The 18352-nt window shown below is 34.2% G+C and overlaps 1 protein-coding gene across 2 annotated transcripts; it reads right to left on the bottom strand.

Annotated features, from left to right (window-relative positions):
- Nucleotides 1-966: 966 nt before the first annotated feature.
- Nucleotides 967-18330, bottom strand: LOC125055688 (regulator of nonsense transcripts 2). Of its 2 annotated transcripts, XM_047658162.1 has the most exons (12): nt 18262-18330; nt 17839-17865; nt 17048-17758; nt 16733-16945; nt 16320-16571; nt 15930-16069; nt 15059-15353; nt 6468-6683; nt 5197-6228; nt 3770-3919; nt 2005-2150; nt 967-1293 (listed from the first exon to the last, which is right to left on the bottom strand). In XM_047658162.1, exons 3-12 carry the CDS (start codon nt 17747-17749, stop codon nt 1119-1121), a joined length of 3321 nt encoding a protein of 1106 aa, XP_047514118.1. In that variant the 5' UTR covers nt 17750-17758; nt 17839-17865; nt 18262-18330; the 3' UTR covers nt 967-1118. The 2 variants fall into 2 exon arrangements, with proteins under 2 accessions (XP_047514118.1, XP_047514119.1); XM_047658163.1 differs by lacking the exon at nt 18262-18330 and having other exon boundaries at nt 17048-17752; nt 17839-17861.
- Between the last annotated feature and the right edge of the window lie 22 nt (nt 18331-18352).

Raw genomic sequence — 18352 nt, 5'->3', positions numbered from 1 at the left:
ATTAAGCACCCAGGGCTCCCCCTACTATATTGTAAGATCAATAAATAAAATGGCAACTCAATATTTGTAGTGCCTTATACTAGAATCAGATTTTGACTGATAATTTCACTCTCGGGGACGCTAATATATGAATGTTTAGATACACACATGCATGTAATGAGGAACATGTATGGTTGCAGATGCTTACTAACATGTAAAAAAAAATTGACGATTTGATCGACAGAGAGTTTACTGCCAGTTCTTTTCGTCCACTTTACGCACTTGATTTGAGAACTGGCAGTAAAGGTGAATTCACAAGCATACATTTTTATAAGTTTGTAGTAATTAACTTATAAAACTTTAGGTTCCAATTAAAGTTCTGATGGCAACAAATAAATATACAATTACACATTGGATAATAATAAAACAACTTTTTAATAATGACAGTTTAATAAAAGAAATTAACATTCATTTGTCAATACATGTTTTTTTATCTGTAGCTCTATGATGACTTTGACAAAGTTTAGCCCCTTATAAAACTAAACCAGTAAAAATAAACTACACGTTTTTAACTATTAAAGGGTTAGTCAAAAATAATATTTGCTGATATTTTACTTTATCGTTCAATGCTTTGTCTTAATGTTAGACCTGAATTTAACTGCATATATCATTTCATATGATTTTATTTATTATTACAAGTGATTTAATATAGAATTTGTTAATTTTTAGTTGCATTCCTTGGCAACTATGTCCATATTTTATCGATTCATACAATTTTGATATATTAAGCGTATAAAGCGTTTTAAAGGCAAGGTTCTAAGCCTCTGAATATAAAGAAAGTGCAGACATGTCAGGGGTCAGAATTTAAATTAAAAATTATGTCTTTGTAAAGTTTTCTTTAGTAACTATTATAATCAGGCATTTTTATAATTTTCACGTAACTCATTTGTATAAACCTGTCCCACTACTCAGTAAAACCGATTTCCATAATTGGCTCCCGAAAAAGCTTACGTCACTTAGTGCAAGTTCGATTTCGTTACAATATCCGTAGACATTCCAAACTTGGAATCGCGTTACCGAAAGCGCTATTGGGAATACGTGGTATAATTCGAGTTATTTCGAAATGACTCCAAAAGATGCTATTTTAACTTCTTAGGGCCAAATATAAGGTCCGCATCTGGTGCGCCCTTCGGGTGCTGGTACTTCTGCCTCATGTGCTGCCCTCTGTTGGGATTTCCACTCCGTTCTGATCCTCCTCCGCTTTCGGCGCTGTATTCTTCTTCCTCTTGCCTCTCTGATATGTTTAATGTTAACCTAAAATTTTTTAAACTTAAATAAATCTAATATTTATTGATGATATAAATATATTAGTAAATAGAGGTAAAATTTTAATTATTTGGACGAATCGTTTATTTGCGCAAAGAAATTTGTATTCAAATTGATTAATTGTAATAAACAATGTTATAATAAAAGTTAAGATATTATAAATTATTGCCAGAATCTAAAACTCTTTCAAATAAAGCACATTGCCTTTAAAAATCTATCATCTCCTCATATATCTATAATCTTCTTCTTGAAAGATATTATCTACGATAAATGTAGATAATATCGCTGTCATCAAACTTAAAGCAAAGCACGACGAATAGAATGTTACTCAAGGCGTCAAAAATAATAATAAATAATCCAGTGACGCTATACTTGACTAAGAAAAATAAACGTGAGTGTACTTATGTACACGCGTTAGAAGTTATACTTCTTTGGCGTAACATGATAAAAATCTATTTAAAAAACGAACTAACAATAAAAAAAGCTAAAATGTTGACTATAACTTCAGGGTGTCGTTTTTTTGTGACGGTGTGCGCGCGTGTTATTTTCCCTCACGCGCAAAAAAGGATAACTTCAAAAATTATTACGCATCAGATACAGAACTTTGAGACCTAGATGTGGGCGCTACTGATTTTTTTAACCGAATTAAAAAAAACTTCAAAATTAACTTTATTTAAAAATTACGATATAAAAACCTACCGTTTAACCCTCTCCATCTCCTGTTTGTCGGCGAGTGCCTGCTGTTGGAGATTGCTGGCGAGCTCTGGCGGCGCATTGAAGGACTTATATTGCGGCTTTGTTCCTTTACGGACCATTAACACGAATTCCACGCCTTCTTTGCCTTGCTGAAATACAAACTTAATATAAATATATTCCTTCATTATTAATATAATTAGTATTTGTTAAAATGTAAGTGGATCTAAAGGGGTATTTGGTTTACACTTTATTCTGTGACTAACCAAGTACAACGTTTTGTGCATAAGGAGAAGTAATAATATTTGTACGTGTATTAGATGCGTGTCTGTACGTGCACGTGTGTGGTATATTGTTTTTCAGCAAATTATTGAAACGAGTTGTTTTTTGCAACAAATTATAATATTGTATTTAACTCCATTCAAAAAAACTAATAATGATGACGTTTGTATTCGGTCACGGACACGTACTCGGTCAAAGTATTTTATGTTAAAACATATTTTTTAATACAGTTGCTCAAAAAGTGACGTATTGCAGGAACGTATAGCGTTCGGGATGTGGGCTATTACACACTCGTGCTTTTTCTTTACCTTTTCCGAACTAGTGCGTTTTCTTTCCCAACTGTCAAGATAATGTCTATTAAAAAGAAAAAAACAACCACGAAGTTTTTACTAAAAAAAATCATAGAAGTTTTTATAATTCATGCAAATATTTCAAAAAAGAAGCTACTCATTTGTTTTAATATCAGATTTAATGATTTGATTCAATGAGTTTTAGGTTAGGTTTCATTTCATTTCATCTCATTAAATTTCATATCAATAAAAAAATTCTACTGAAGATTTGGCTGTATGGGCATAGTTCCCTTTGCCTACCCAGAATGGGTGAAGAAAAAAAAATCTGCTCATATTCTTTTACAGTTGGCGCCATTTTCCAAAAATGTTCTTTGCTAGTTTAGTTGTTTGTTATATTATATATTAAATATACATGAACAATCATACGAAATTAATAATAGTTTGTCTCAAACAGTAAATATGCAACCTAAAACTTCCCCAGTTAGTAAAAAACTGTAATTTCGATGAATATGTGAATTATACCTTTTATAAGAAATAACTGATTAGTTAGTTGAGGTTATTGTGTTTTAATGTTTTATTAAATTGCTTAATTTTTTCGCAACTGTATTAAAAATAGTCGTTCAGTACACGTGCGGAACCGTCATTGCAAGTTGTTCCGACTGTCAACCCTCACCTTCGGATGCGCCTCGGCTCGGGTAGACATTTGTCGGAACTCTTTGCAATGACAAGCTTTCCGCACTCGTAATGAAATATACTAATATATTGGCTTAAATAGGCTAGATTACCACAGATATCGTAAAAATTAAGTAAATAAAAATAAATAAATCAGTGGCGCTACAACCTCTTTAGGTCTGGGCCTCAGATTTCTGAATCTGTTTCATGATCATTTTTTAATCTAATAGGCAAGAAGGTGATCAGACTCCTGTGCCTGACACACGCTGTTGACTTTTTGGGTCTAAGACATATCGGTTTCCATACGATGTTTTCCTTCACCGTTCGTACACATAGCGCACATAGAAAGAAAGTCCATTGATGAGCCGGGGATAGAACCTACGACCTCAGGGATGAGAGTCGCTCGCTGAAGCCACTAGGCCAACACTACTCAAAAAAAATATATTGTATATAAATTATGCATGAAGATTAAAATAATAATAAATATAAATTATTTGATAAAAATCATAAAGCAAGTAAAAGTTTACCAATAACTGTTCGTATGTCTTCTTCGTCGTCTGTCTGCACGTCAAAGGAACTGCTATATCCCGTTGTTGGGGTCGATTTTCGCGTTGTCTCTCCGCGACATTTTCCATCACCATTTTCTCGAAGGCCGATTCAAACTCCACATCTTTCACCTATAAAAAATCCTTTACTTAACCACGGAATAGATAACATTGGAAGAGCTTTTTGGTCTAATTGTATACTTTAATGTCGCTTTAATGTTTTTTTTAAGCTATTGCATAGATTTTATCGCGGGCTTTGAGCACGGCGACCGAATCAAGAAATTCCGTAACGAAAAAAACCTAACACACGATGACGTAATATAGGTGCGGCAAATACGCGTTAGAGTGGGACAGAACGCATACTGCGTATTCGCATCTCTCTGACGAGATCGGTGACGTAGCGTGAGCGGGCCGGTGCAGTCGGTACGCGTTAGAGTGAGACAGACTACATAGGCGTTTTAGTTTACGATTACGTTTTTTTTATTTGTGAATATCTCTTCCATTTATAATTTTATAATGTTGCATATTCGTAAATTTTAACTAAGGTTTATTCTTATTTTCAACGAATTTTGGGCTTTAAATGTAGTATCAAAACTTAAAAGGAATGAAGAATAATTTAGAGTTGAGTTAAATTTACATCTTAGAATACAGACTTAAAACACATTACAAAACAATTGATTTAGTTGCCAGTTATTTTTATTATGTATACTCAGATTTCTCATTCCGTAGAATTCTGACATTTCATAATTGTTGCTACTAAAAAAGTTCTCCACCGAAACGGGGGAAAATTTGACCCATTTGAGGGCAATAAAATAAAATGCTGCGTATTTTTTATGTTTTACCTACAAAATACCTACCTAACCTAATACAAAATAACAAATATCTCGAACAATATATCAAATTAACTTCAATTACTTTATTTTTATTCTTATTATTACTTTATATTTAGCTGGCATCACTGCCTACCAATTCCAGGCTTAGTAAACCTTTAAAAAAATGTTATCATTACTTGTGCGGTTTTTACTGTTTGTGATAAAAAGGGACGTAATTATCACTCGCCGTAAAACCATTTTTAATGTTGAGCACCGCACTTAATAAACTAACAAATAAAATGTATGTATGGAGTCAGACTCGTATTGAAATTGAAAAATGTGCCCGGTCAAAAAGGTTTGTAATCTCTGACATGTCAGAAAATGATAGATTTCAGAACTACAGAATTAAAAATCAGAATATAGTTTTAATTTAAAAAGGTCATATAAAAAGATTTATACCTAATCTAATCTCCGTCGGGTATCATTGTCAATATGACGCATCGAAACCAGAAAATCTATTTTCGTTAACCATATTCAAATCAGCAATTTTATGAGTGCCTTTTTTATTTTAATGTATTACAACAGTATAATACTCACAGGCGCTGGCCGTCTCGGTTCAATCGTAATATCATCCTGCCCATCCTCTTCGTTCCCCGCATTTTCCGTCAACTCCTCCTCCGAACTCTCTTCAGGAATCGGTGGATTATTATCAGTCTCATCGTCTGTCTCCACAATTGTGTCCAATCCATCCACCATGCTGTCCTCTCCCTGCTCTTCATTCTCATAATCCTCCTCCCCCAATTCAGGGTATAACGTCTGCCTCAATTCCTCTATCGCATCCTTGCTTTGTTGCCAACTCTCGAACAACGTCAGCTTCGGTCTCAAAGTACTCAAACACTCCTGGTAAATGTACTTCACATATATCGGAAACTTATTCTCCTCCGTCCAATATGGGTCTGAATATTTGAACCAGTAGTAATTCTGGAAGAACACCAAGAAGTAATCCAGGCGTTTCTTGCTGGAACCACTGTTGAAGTACGCTCCACAGGTCTCTAGCAAGGCACAGACCAGTCTGATTCTGAACACATTCTCTGGCGGATCCAGGGCGGACACGTTGGAGTGGTCGTTGGAGACTCCGAAGGTTATGAAGGAGTACAGCACGGTGAAGACGTCACGCGAATCCAGTAACTTGTAGTTGTATAGCTCTCCCAAGTATCTGACGGTAGCGATACGACGTTGATTGTATCTTGGGTGAGGGTCTTCTAATGTCAGTCTGATTTCTTCCATAATGGTGTCGACAACTGCTGGGGCAACAACTTCCTGCCAAGCGGACAATTCTGCTGTGAGTCTTGCCAAAGCCCGTCTTGCACTGGCTCGTACCCTCCAGCCACCAGCTAAATGCAGTATTGCAACCGTAGAAACTTCAGTATCCTCCCAATTCAGTTTCCTCATAAGCCTGAGAATCTTTTCCTCGTTAGTCTTTTGGAGATCTTCGTGGAGGATCTTTCTTATAAATTGATGCATAGGTGCCTCTTCTTCTTTTGGCTGCGCGGGTGCTTCGGGAGGACACACGTAATAAAATGCATTTTCGATTTGTGTTACGTATCGCGAATCTAATGCTGATACCGTCTGAAATAGGTTTTATTCATTTGAAGTCTTAATACACAAGAATTACTAAAATTATTTAAATTTTTTAAATATATATTTCGTTCTCCGAACAAATTACTTTTTTATTTATTTTCGACTATGATTGACAAAAACTTCTTTCAAAAAATATAAGATACATCAAACACATTAAACTCTTAGTATTTTGATGCAATATGTTTTCTTTGCTGACTTTAATACACAATACCACAATACCAACATACCTTCTTTCTCATCATCTGTTGTAAGTATATCATGGTCCGTTGATGAGTGTCTGAATTACAATATAAATATCTTCCACATGTTTCTAATAAGTTGCAGGCCATTTCTATGTGATGATGTTTAAAATCGTGAAGAAGGACTTTTAAACAATATAATGCTTCCATCTTTGAGTATAGATTAAATTTGACAAGCTCCCCGATGAATCTTACAACTTTTATCTGGAAATAGTTTTAGTAACATAGTTTATAAAATCATAATGATTTAATAAATTCCTTATCATTATTTTTTTTTTATATTTGTTTTGTTTTATAGAATAAGAATATTATCAGTATTGTATTGTTTATTGCCAGTTCCTCTCTTCCGATCTACGCCCTTGTTTTGAGAACTGGCAGTAAATGTAAAATTAGAAGCATTTAATATATATTTATTTTTTGACGTTCATAAGTGTACATTGTGTTACCTATATGAATAAATTATTTTTGACTGGGACTTTGTATTTGTGCACGCCGTCCGCACCTATTATTATCAAGGCCACATATTACTGTTACGTTTAATACGTCGTTCCTTTTTTCAAGTGTGGCTCTGTACGTACGGCTTTAAATAGGGGAAGGGAAATTACACTATTTTATCTAATCTGATAAATTAGAATTGAACGTAAAGTTGACTTTCAGGTTCATATTGTTATTCGCCTCTAGGCAGCCGTTTCGACCATAGCGCCTCGTCTTGGGTATACTTTTTCTATAAATATTTCTCAATATTGTTATATTAAAAAATATTAATAAAATCTCTTTAATTTACGAAATTCAGTACAAAATGCTTAAATGGCGCCAAAAATCTATGGCCACTTTGTATTTTCGCTACAGATATAGTAAAAATATGTAACCTGTCATAAAAGGGCGCGGTTATAGACTCAATAAAATATCTTAATAGTGCATTTCCATGTTTTTTTATTAATTGTAATTTACTAAATTACGTATAAACTTGTCGCTTGTCTACCGAATTAGCATTTTGCTAAATATTTGTGTCTTTAACAAACAAGGTTAACAGATTTAGCCTGGCTAATTCAATAATAACCATTCACGTTTCATTTTGACTTTATGTTTAGGGTACAATATCGTTTAGGTTTACTTTTTTAAACTTTTCTTTTTATAGACGTGTTACGTAGCCCTATACCATAGAATCTACATTTCGCAATATATAAAGAATAACATGTCCCTAACGTTACATGGTGTCAGCGGAATTCGTATGTCGCAACTTACACGAGCCTCACGTTGCATAGTGTCAGCAATTGGTGCCTCTTCGAGCCTTGTTATTTCCATATTTTAAGTGCATTCAATTTCCTTACTTCGGGTTGTTTAGCCGTATTTTAATTAAAGTTTAAATTGTAATTTTATTTTTAATAAATTAGTTTAAAACATTTGGTTTTTTTTGAAACCTTCGGCTGTGGCCTTCGTAATTGGCGCAGTCGGTAGGATTTGTTCATTAGAGTCAGTGAATCGATCATAGACCGAGCAAATCCAGAAACCTACAAGAGCCTGCAGCCAGAGGGAAATCCAGACATCGATTTATCAAAGAGACCAGATGTGGTGAGTACCTAGTTTTTATCTAGACTTGCCAAATTATCCTATAATTTTTTTTTAATAATCCCATACCAAGATTTTCCATCCTAGAGAATCACGGACCCCTAGGTTAGGTATTATACGTAGGAATTTAGATTTTGATTTAGGTAGAGATTTAACAGGAAATATGTCGGAGCAATTAGTTGACAACATTTTTAAAGCCCTACGATTAGTTCCCGAGTTTGATGGTAACCCAAATGTCCTCACTAGGTTCATTAATTTATGTGATCAATTGGTGGCAAAATTTATTACAGCGGAACCGGGTTATGAATTAAGTAATCTATCATTAATTAATGGCATTACCTTATAGCATTTAGCAATAAGGTAACTGGGCCCGCCGCGCGGACCCTAAGCTCTAATGGAATTTCTGAGAATTGGATCAGTATACGCAATTCTTTAATCAACAATTTTGCAGACCACCGTGATGAGACCTCTCTTTATAATGATTTATCTCTTATAAGTCAAGATTCAGGGACACCTCAAGAGTTTTATGAGCGTTGTCAAAATCTTTTCAGTATAATAATGACTTATGTTAGTTTGCATGATTCGGTACAGAGTACAATCGAGGCCAAAAGAGCATTATATAAAAAGTTAACTTTACAAGCATACTTGCGTGGCCTTCGTGATCCACTTGGGTCTCGAATTCGATGTATGCGACCCGAATCAATAGAACAAGCCCTCGAATTTGTACATGAGGAACAAAATACTTTGTACATTCAGCAGCGTAATCAAAACTGTCCTGATAGAAAATTAAATATTAACGGTAATAATCAACATAATATGACCAATGCTCAACGTAATTTTAATTTTATGCCTAATTTTAATCCAGGTCCCTCTAGATTTTTAAACCCACAACCTAATAGGCCTATGCCTATGCCTATGGCCGTTTGGAAGCCTCAATTGCCTTTAAATCGTGGCCCTTCTAGAACACAACAGATGTTTGGTGCTCCTCCACCAAATTATCGTCCACAAAGTAATGTATTTAGAGTGCCTCAACAGAAACCGGTTAATAATGGTCCTCAACCGATGAGTGGCGTTAGTCACTATGTCAGTAAGACCTCTCCACCTAAACCCGTCTTTACCGGGCATGATTGGTCAAGACATGGGAACCCACCGCCTTCAAACTATTTCAAATTTAAGGATGTAAATTTTAATGAGGTCCAAGACCAATCTGACTATGACTATTATTCCTATAACGACTATTACTATGACCCATATTACCAGGAATATTACTATTCTGAGCCAGTTTATGACATGACAGAGTATCAAGACGCTAACGAATACTCACCTCCTAGTGTTGAAGAGACACAAGAGAGTTCAACTTCAAATCAGGATTTTCAGACAACACACAAATCAGACAAGCAAAAATAGAAATAAATTTACAAACACAACGACAACTTCCGTACATACAGATTACAAATCCACCCTTAAAATTATTGGTTGATACAGGGGCGAATCAATCATTTATAAGCCCCGAGGCAGTAGAAAAATTCTATCCCAATACACAGTGTAATTACGACCCTTTTGAGGTTACTAATATTCATGCGACCACTCGAAATAATTATTCCATAACTATACCATGTTTTCGCGAATTTAGTGAAAATTGTGATATAACCATGTTCATTTATAAATTTCACAATTATTTCGATGGTTTAATTGGACTAGATTTGCTGGAAAAACTGGAATCTAGCATTGACTTAAAAAATAAGGTCCTAGTTACACGGAGCTCTACAAACCCCCTGCGAATGTATGATTCACGGAATTGTAATCTTTATGAGGAAATAATACCGGCCAATACATCTAAAATAATTCGAGTTCCAATTAACTTTCATGACGGTGACGCATTTGTGACTGAACAGACTATATCTAACTGCACTATTCATGACTGTCTTACTACTGTAAAGGACAACCGAGGTTTTATCGAAATTACCAACCCGACTATACATGATGTAGTATTTTCGATGGACCGACCAGTTAGTGCGGAGCTATTTAATACCCAGTGCACGCGCACTCAACAACATACCGATCGCACATCCGAAGTACTTTCGCGATTACGTACGGACCATCTAAATCCTGAAGAACGAGCCAACCTAGAGTCACTCTGTTCTCGATACGCTGACGTGTTCTATCTTGATGGCGAGCCATTAACTTTCACCAATAAAATAAAACATAGTATTCGTACTTCAGATGAATTACCTGTTTATACCAAAAGCTACAGATACCCCTTCGTTCACAGACAGGAAGTTCAAGATCAAATCTCTAAAATGCTCGATCAGGGAATTATCCGTCCTTCTCAGTCAGCATGGAGTTCTCCCATATGGGTTGTCCCCAAGAAGGCTGATGCTTCTGGCAAAGTCAAATGGCGAATTGTTATCGATTTTAGGAAAGTTAATGAAAAGACTATTGATGATAAATATCCTATTCCTAATATAAATGATGTATTAGATAAATTAGGTAACTGTCATTATTTCACCACTTTAGATTTGGCCAGTGGATTTTACCAGGTCGAAATGGACCCTCAGGATATCCATAAGACAGCTTTTAATGTAGAACATGGGCACTTTGAATTTTTAAGAATGCCCATGGGTTTAAAGAATAGCCCTTCAACTTTTCAGAGGGTTATGGATAATGTTCTTAGAGATCTTCAAAATGTAGTGTGTTTAGTATACCTTGATGATATAATTGTTTTTAGTGTTTCATTGCAGGAACACATGGTAAATTTAGAAAAAGTATTTAAAAGATTAAGAGAATCGAATTTCAAGATACAAATGGATAAGTCCGAATTTTTAAAACTAGAAACTTCATATTTAGGGCATATAATAAGTAAAGATGGTATTAAGCCTAATTCTGATAAGATAAAAGCTATTCAAAAATTTCCTTTGCCTAAAACCGCCACTGAAATAAAACGTTTCCTTGGTTTAGTAGGTTATTATCGAAAATTTATTCCTGATTTCGCTCGTATAACGAAACCAATGACGCAGTGTTTGAAAAAAGGTTCTAAAATAACTTTTAATGATTCTAATTATGTTAATTGCTTTGAGAAATGTAAATTATTATTAATTAATGATCCTATCTTGCAGTATCCTGATTTTAATAAAGATTTTGTTCTTACAACCGATGCATCTAATTTTGCTATTGGCGCCGTACTTTCTCAAGGAACTATAGGTAGTGATAAACCTATAGCATATGCATCGAGAACACTTAATTCGAGTGAAATTAATTATAGTACTATCGAAAAGGAACTTTTAGCAATAGTGTGGGCTACTAAATATTTTAGACCATATCTATTCGGTAGAAAATTTAAGATCGTAACAGATCATAGGCCACTTCAGTGGGTAATGAATCTTAAAGAACCAGGTTCAAGGTTGACGCGTTGGAGGCTAAAACTAAGCGAATATAACTTTACCACCGAATATAAGCAAGGAAAAATGAATACCAATGCCGATGCTTTATCTCGCGTCGAAATCAATAACGAGGACGTGAGTTCCATCGCTGTAAATACATCAGAAAAATCTCCATCTCAGTCTGGTTCTGCCACTGAAACAATTCACACCAGTGATGAGAACCCGATTTTAGAAGTACCTATATCTGACGACCCACTTAATAGATTTAGTCGACAAGTTTGTTTCGTTTTAGTAGGCGACATAAAAAAACGACCGACAGTGACAAAACCTTTCGAAACTCATACCAGAACGACTGTACAACTCTCTGAATCTAACTTGACCAATGACGTTATTAACGCAATTAAAGAATATGTTAACCCCAAGGTTAAAACCGGAATTATAATTCATCCTCCTCTTGCAATGTATAAGATTATCCCGATTATACAAGATAATTTTAAAAGTTCGACTATGAATCTTGTTTTAACAAAGACTGAATTAGAAAACGTTAAAGAATACCTACGACAGCAGGAAATTATAAAAAAATATCACGAAGGTAAAACAAATCACCGCGGTATCACTGAATGTTATCTCTCTTTATCTTCAAGATACTACTGGCCTAAAATGAAAGAAAGCATCGCGAAATACATAAATGAATGCAGTATTTGCGGCCAAGCCAAATATGACCGAAATCCGATTAAACAGAGATTTTCAATTGTACCTCCACCTTCAAAGCCTTTCCAAATAGTTCATCTTGATCTTTTTACAGCGCAAAACGAAAAATATCTTACAATAGTAGATGCCTTTTCAAAGTATTCGCAAGCATATCACTTAAGAGATAGTACTGCTTTGAGTGTCGTACAAGCTTTCCTTGTATTCTGTACTCATCATGGCGTCCCTTTGACTATTGTCACCGATGGAGGCCCCGAATTCACAAATCAGATCTTCGCAGAATTTTGTCGAATTCATAAAATTCAACATCATAAAATATTGGCTCATTCTCCAAATGATAATGGTATTGTAGAGAGATTTCATTCTACTATCCTTGAGCATCTTAGAATATTAAAACTCGAGAAGCGAAGTGAACCAGCAATTAATCTAATGCCCTATGCAATTTTAGCTTATAATAGTTCAATTCATAGTTTCACTAAGTGTAGACCTTTAGACTTGATAACTGGACATTTTGACCCACGTGACCCAATAGATATCGACATATCAGAGCATTTACTCCAGCAATATTCACAGGATCACAAGAAACGTATGAACCAAGTATATGACTTAATAAATGAGACTTCTTTACATGACCGAACCCAATTAACTGAAAATAGGAATAAAGACCGTGAGCCTGAAAAAGAATATTGTCCTGACGAGCAAGTGTTTATTCGTAATCCTTTAGCATCCCGACAAAAATTAGCTCCTCGTTTTACTCAGGACACTGTCCTTGCTGACCTTCCAATCCATATTTATACAAAGAAAAAGCGAAATCCTATTGCAAAGTCACGCCTTAAGCGAAGTCCTAAAGATCCCACCTTGTTACAGGATTCCAATTTTGTTGACCATCCTTCTACATAAGACTCAAGGACAAGATGTGACAATTGAATCATTGGACAATGGACCCGGACTACTTCCATTCAAACTAGGACCCGCTAAGATTATTTCTCACTATCATTCCTTTTTGAATTACATAAATTTAGATAATTTACAATCTCAGATAGAATTAGTTGAAATTCAAATTGGCAATTTGAGTACGCAGTTAAATAATAAGACGTTATCTATGTTTAATCCTCATGTAGAACATTTAAAAGGTAAACTTATGAAAATACATGACCAGCTTCGTACTTTTCAATTTCATCGCAGTAAAAGGGGACTCATTAACGGCCTTGGACCTATAATTAAATCTATATCTGGTAATTTAGATTATACTGATGCAATTAAATATGAAAATGCTATTAATTTGTTACAAGAAAACGATGCAACATTAGAGTCTGAAATTAATACCCGAATAAGTTTAAATAAAGAGTGGATTACGCAAAGTTCCAAAGTTATAGAAGACATTATATTGAATCAAGAATCAATTGATAAATATGTAAAATTAATTTTAGATAAAAATAATCAGTTAGAAGCTGATTTAATTGAGTATGCTCATCTAGCTCAGCATCTCTTTATTCTATCGGATAATATAGAAGATTTATCTGAGGAATTATTTAGCTTAGGCAATACATTATCGTTTATACGTGCATCGAGCACTCCTTATTCGTTAATCGATTTAGAAGAGGTTAAGCATATATTAGATAAGTTAAGGGTTTTATATTCAAAAGATGAAATCCTTGATATAGATTTTAGGAATTTTTATGAAATAATTAAGTTAGGATATTTTTATTTAGACAGGCAAATAGTAATTGTAATAAAAGTCCCAATTATTGTATCCTACACCTATGACCTTTATAAATTAGCCGTTGTCCCGAATAAGAACCATAAAGTCCTTATTCCCACCTCTCCATATTTGGCAATTTCTGGAAAAGACTCTAGGTACATAGAGACAGAATGTCCGAAGTTAAATTCATGGTTTCTCTGCAACTCAAAACCAGATTATAAGAAAGATAAATACGATTGTATCCAGCAGCTGATCACCCAACAGGAGCTCAACCAGTCCTGTCCCTTAACTTCAGTCGTCCTACAAAATGAAGCATTAGAACAACTTGATGATAAGCATTATACAATGAGCTTTCCAACTTTAACGAAAGTTAAATTATTCTGTGGACAAGAACAATATAGGACACTACAAGGCAGCTATGTAGCAGTCATTCCACTTAACTGTTACCTCAAGGCACCAGGATTTACCATTACTAATATGAATAATCGTATAAAAGGTCACATTGTCAAGATATTGGAAATACCGCAATATATCGAATCCAAGAATATTGAACAGCCAACATTAAACCTGGCCTCTACAGACCTCAACAGCTTTCATAGTCTTAACACGAAGATGTCTATGCAGCCTCCAGTACATCTTAATCAAGACAAGGATATAAGTCTATATCATACTACTATACCTTTATATGTAGCATTGATAGTAATGATTATTTTAATTGGCATCGTGACATATAGACGAATGGGAATTAAACCTGAAACAAAAGGACATCCTGAAAAAGAACAAGTTCCTGAAAACCCCAGTCAAGTCAAAGTGAATCCCGGACATATTTCATCAGCAACTCTCTCACACAAAGTTCTCGAATAGTTGCTGATTTTAGGAGGGAGGTGTTACGTAGCCCTATACCATAGAATCTACATTTCGCAATATATAAAGAATAACATGTCCCTAACGTTACATGGTGTCAGCGGAATTCGTATGTCGCAACTTACACGAGCCTCACGTTGCATAGTGTCAGCAATTGGTGCCTCTTCGAGCCTTGTTATTTCCATATTTTAAGTGCATTCAATTTCCTTACTTCGGGTTGTTTAGCCGTATTTTAATTAAAGTTTAAATTGTAATTTTATTTTTAATAAATTAGTTTAAAACATTTGGTTTTTTTTGAAACCTTCGGCTGTGGCCTTCGTAATTGACGTAAGAATTATAATAAGAACATAATTTACCTTTGATTCAATATTAATCTGATCCTTTTTTCTGACATGGTATTTAAAATCTTGCTTTAACATTTGACACAAATCAACACAAACATCTGGAAGGACTGGATACAGTATTGCTGCAAATCTTGAGTAAAATGGTAATAAATCGAGTCGTGTCCTAGCAACACTGAACAGTACTCTTGTAAGTTTTTTTCTGTTGTTTTTTGTGTTCAAATTTAGAACAAAATCTACCGCTGCGTTGTCAATTAATTCTCGGTTAATGCAATTAGGCAGTTCATTGAGAAATGCATCTAGAGCGTATCTGAAAAAAATTGTACCATATACTTAAGTCAAGTTGTAAAAACAATGTCTAGTGCTTATTGTGGCATCCTCAGTATTAGAATAAACTGTAATTTAAAAGATTATTCTTTCTCTTTGAAAACACTTCCCCACTTCCATGCAAGACACCGATCCAAAAATCGATGTGTTGTTTTGGATGGTTTGAAGTTATTGGGTATGATAAAATATTGAACATTAATTTCTCTATAAATTATAGCTGTCCTACATACATTTAATTGATTAGAAACCGTGCATCATTAGTAAATGATATCCATTACTGATAGTGAAGATTAAATAAATATTGACACATGAAATAGATCATAAATTCGGGTCTTCGGTCAAATGTTGTTCCATTGTTGTTACATTATATTTAATAATTTCACACAAACTTAAAATGACTGTCAACACACAGCATTATATATACTGGCAACATAAATGCGTACCGTTAGAAGGCTATATATCAATTCCTTACACACAGTCAATTAATGAATCAAGAATTCATTAATCATTTACTAACAAAAATGATTAATTGTACAGAAAATGAAAGAATTTCACTTACTTATTAGATACATTAGAAGGCTGTGCCTCCTCCTGATCTACATCAGGCACAGATGGTTCCTCGCTGTCACTGAGCTCGTCTTCTTTTAGGTCTTCATCTAACATTTCTTCAGTCACTGTTTCGGTTTTGTTTTTAAGAGTCTGAAATGTTATAGTTTAATGAATTGCAACAACTTAAACTAAATAAACAAGAGATTTTTAAATGTCAATTACCTATTGCAGATTAATATTTAATAATTTTAAGCAGATGTATACTTAACTAGTATCTTGTTAAAGTTTTTTTTTTTTTTATTATTAGTCACTTTTTCTACTTTCCAAGTATCTTTATTACTTAAACTTAAAATAACAAAAACTTAAAAATTTTGTTTATTCAGTATTCTAGTTTACATACTTCTTTTAATTGATAATTTGGCATAAACACTTTCAAGTCGGGCAAGTTTGTATAGAATGTTCTTGTATCCTCATCCTGCCATGGATCTGTGGCTGCTTGCATTGTGTACTCTTCATTACCCCCAATAGTGACTGTTCCTTGGGTTTCAATAACATTTAATGTCAGAGTAGGTGGCTCACCGGCCTCACCAAGTTCCTCGCCTAGTACTTCAGCAAAGTTCTGAGCACCAGTTAGTAATTTGTCATATGTTGCCTGTAAAAAATAAAACATGTTAATACATATAGTGTATGTTACAGTTTGTGCAGAAAGAGAACCAGGCGATTATAAACTAATATAATTCTGAATTGCATAATTACATTTGCAATTACAATGATATGATTATAGAGCATTATAAGGATCATATTTACAAATACCTGATGTTGTTCCAATTGATCTTTTCTTTCCTGAGATAGTTCACCACGAGTGTGTAAAGTCCTCTGATTTGCAACATGAAGTGCTTGTAATTGTGCTCTTTCTGCTAGAAGGTGCTTAACAAGTGATGCAAAATAATCTTTTAACAAGGATCGGACTGCTGTTTGCTTTTCTGCAGGTAGAAACGTATTTCTTGGAACTATTACATTTAGCTTCTGCAAATAAAGAACTGATTAATAAATTGCACTATAGGTTAGTATTTTAATCCAATCCTGCCTTACTGTTCTTTTTACTGAAAAACACTTAAGTCTCTTTACCTCAGCAGTATCCTTGATTTTCTTTGGGACCAAACCAGCATAATCTTCACCACAATGTTTACAGAATGATAATAATATTGGTATATTATTATGATCTTCTTTATCCATGTTAATAAGAACGGTAAGAACATTTCCTAGTAGCGGTAATCCAGTTTTATTTGTAAAAATTCCAACACATACCAACTCAGCGTAAAATCTTAAGTCAACACGCAATTTTGAAGAATTAGCTATTTTGTCAGTAGCCTTAAATGTAAGAATTTTTTGCCAGTTTTCAAAGAAAAACGGCGAGAACTCACTGTATGTGCGATGTAGTGCAGAACACAAGTTTATTGCAGGAGCTATATCAGACATTTTTAGTTTTGCCTCAGCAAGAGCTGCTGCTACTTCTGATATATATTTAGTGAGGTTAAGTGTACTTAAGTCTTTCATCAAAATATCTAATTGAGACGCACTGAATGATTTTAATTTCTTAACAAATGTCGTATTTTTCTTTAGTCCAGAATCCAATTTAGAGAAATGATTATCTGGGGGTCTCACACAGTTAAGATTTTGATTTCTCATATCAGATTTACTACTAATTCTAGCTTCAAGTTGGGTGATATATTCTGATAGGGCCATCCGGTCATTGTCTTCAGTATTCTCTGGAGGCTCACCCCCAGTACTATCAGTTTTTCCTTCTGCATCTTTCTCACTTGTAGTCATGATCTAAAACTATATTATAATAAATGTTTAACAATGTGTTGTTTATTAAATTATATAGAATTATAAATTATAGTTTTTTAAGTACCTACCACTCGCCACACGATAATCTAAATTCTATAGTCGAATTTTTAATTAGACGATATCAACTGACGTTTACGGTGTTGTCAGTTTTTAATGAAATAAAAATAGTGTTGTGACAAACTAAAAACCCCTGAATTAATGATCGGTGATGGCACTAGTCGCCGCGCCGCGCTTTGTAATAAGACGTCAAAAAACTGATTGTAGTTACATAGTACTAGTACCTAACTTATATCAGAGCACTTTTATACAATTTTAAAATAGAAATAATATTCTTTTATTGTTTGAAATGATTGACTATTCACACTCATTGTTCATTCATCTGATTGAACAAGAACTGAACGCATCACTATTACTTTAAATATGGCAACATTATTTTACAAAGTGACATTAGCTACTGTCAGTTGGCTTCGTCTAATTAAAAATACGACTATAGATTCCAGAATTTCCAGACTCCAGTCTCCAAATTCCAATAATTACAAATGACAAAAAGTAAACACGATTTCAAAGTTGTCAACTGTCAGT

Source organism: Pieris napi, chromosome 14 (assembly GCF_905475465.1).
Source record: "Pieris napi chromosome 14, ilPieNapi1.2, whole genome shotgun sequence".
Taxonomy (NCBI): Eukaryota; Metazoa; Arthropoda; class Insecta; order Lepidoptera; family Pieridae; genus Pieris; species Pieris napi.
The sequence above is the reverse complement of the archived record's forward strand: the minus strand, read 5'-3'. Positions and strand labels throughout refer to the sequence as shown.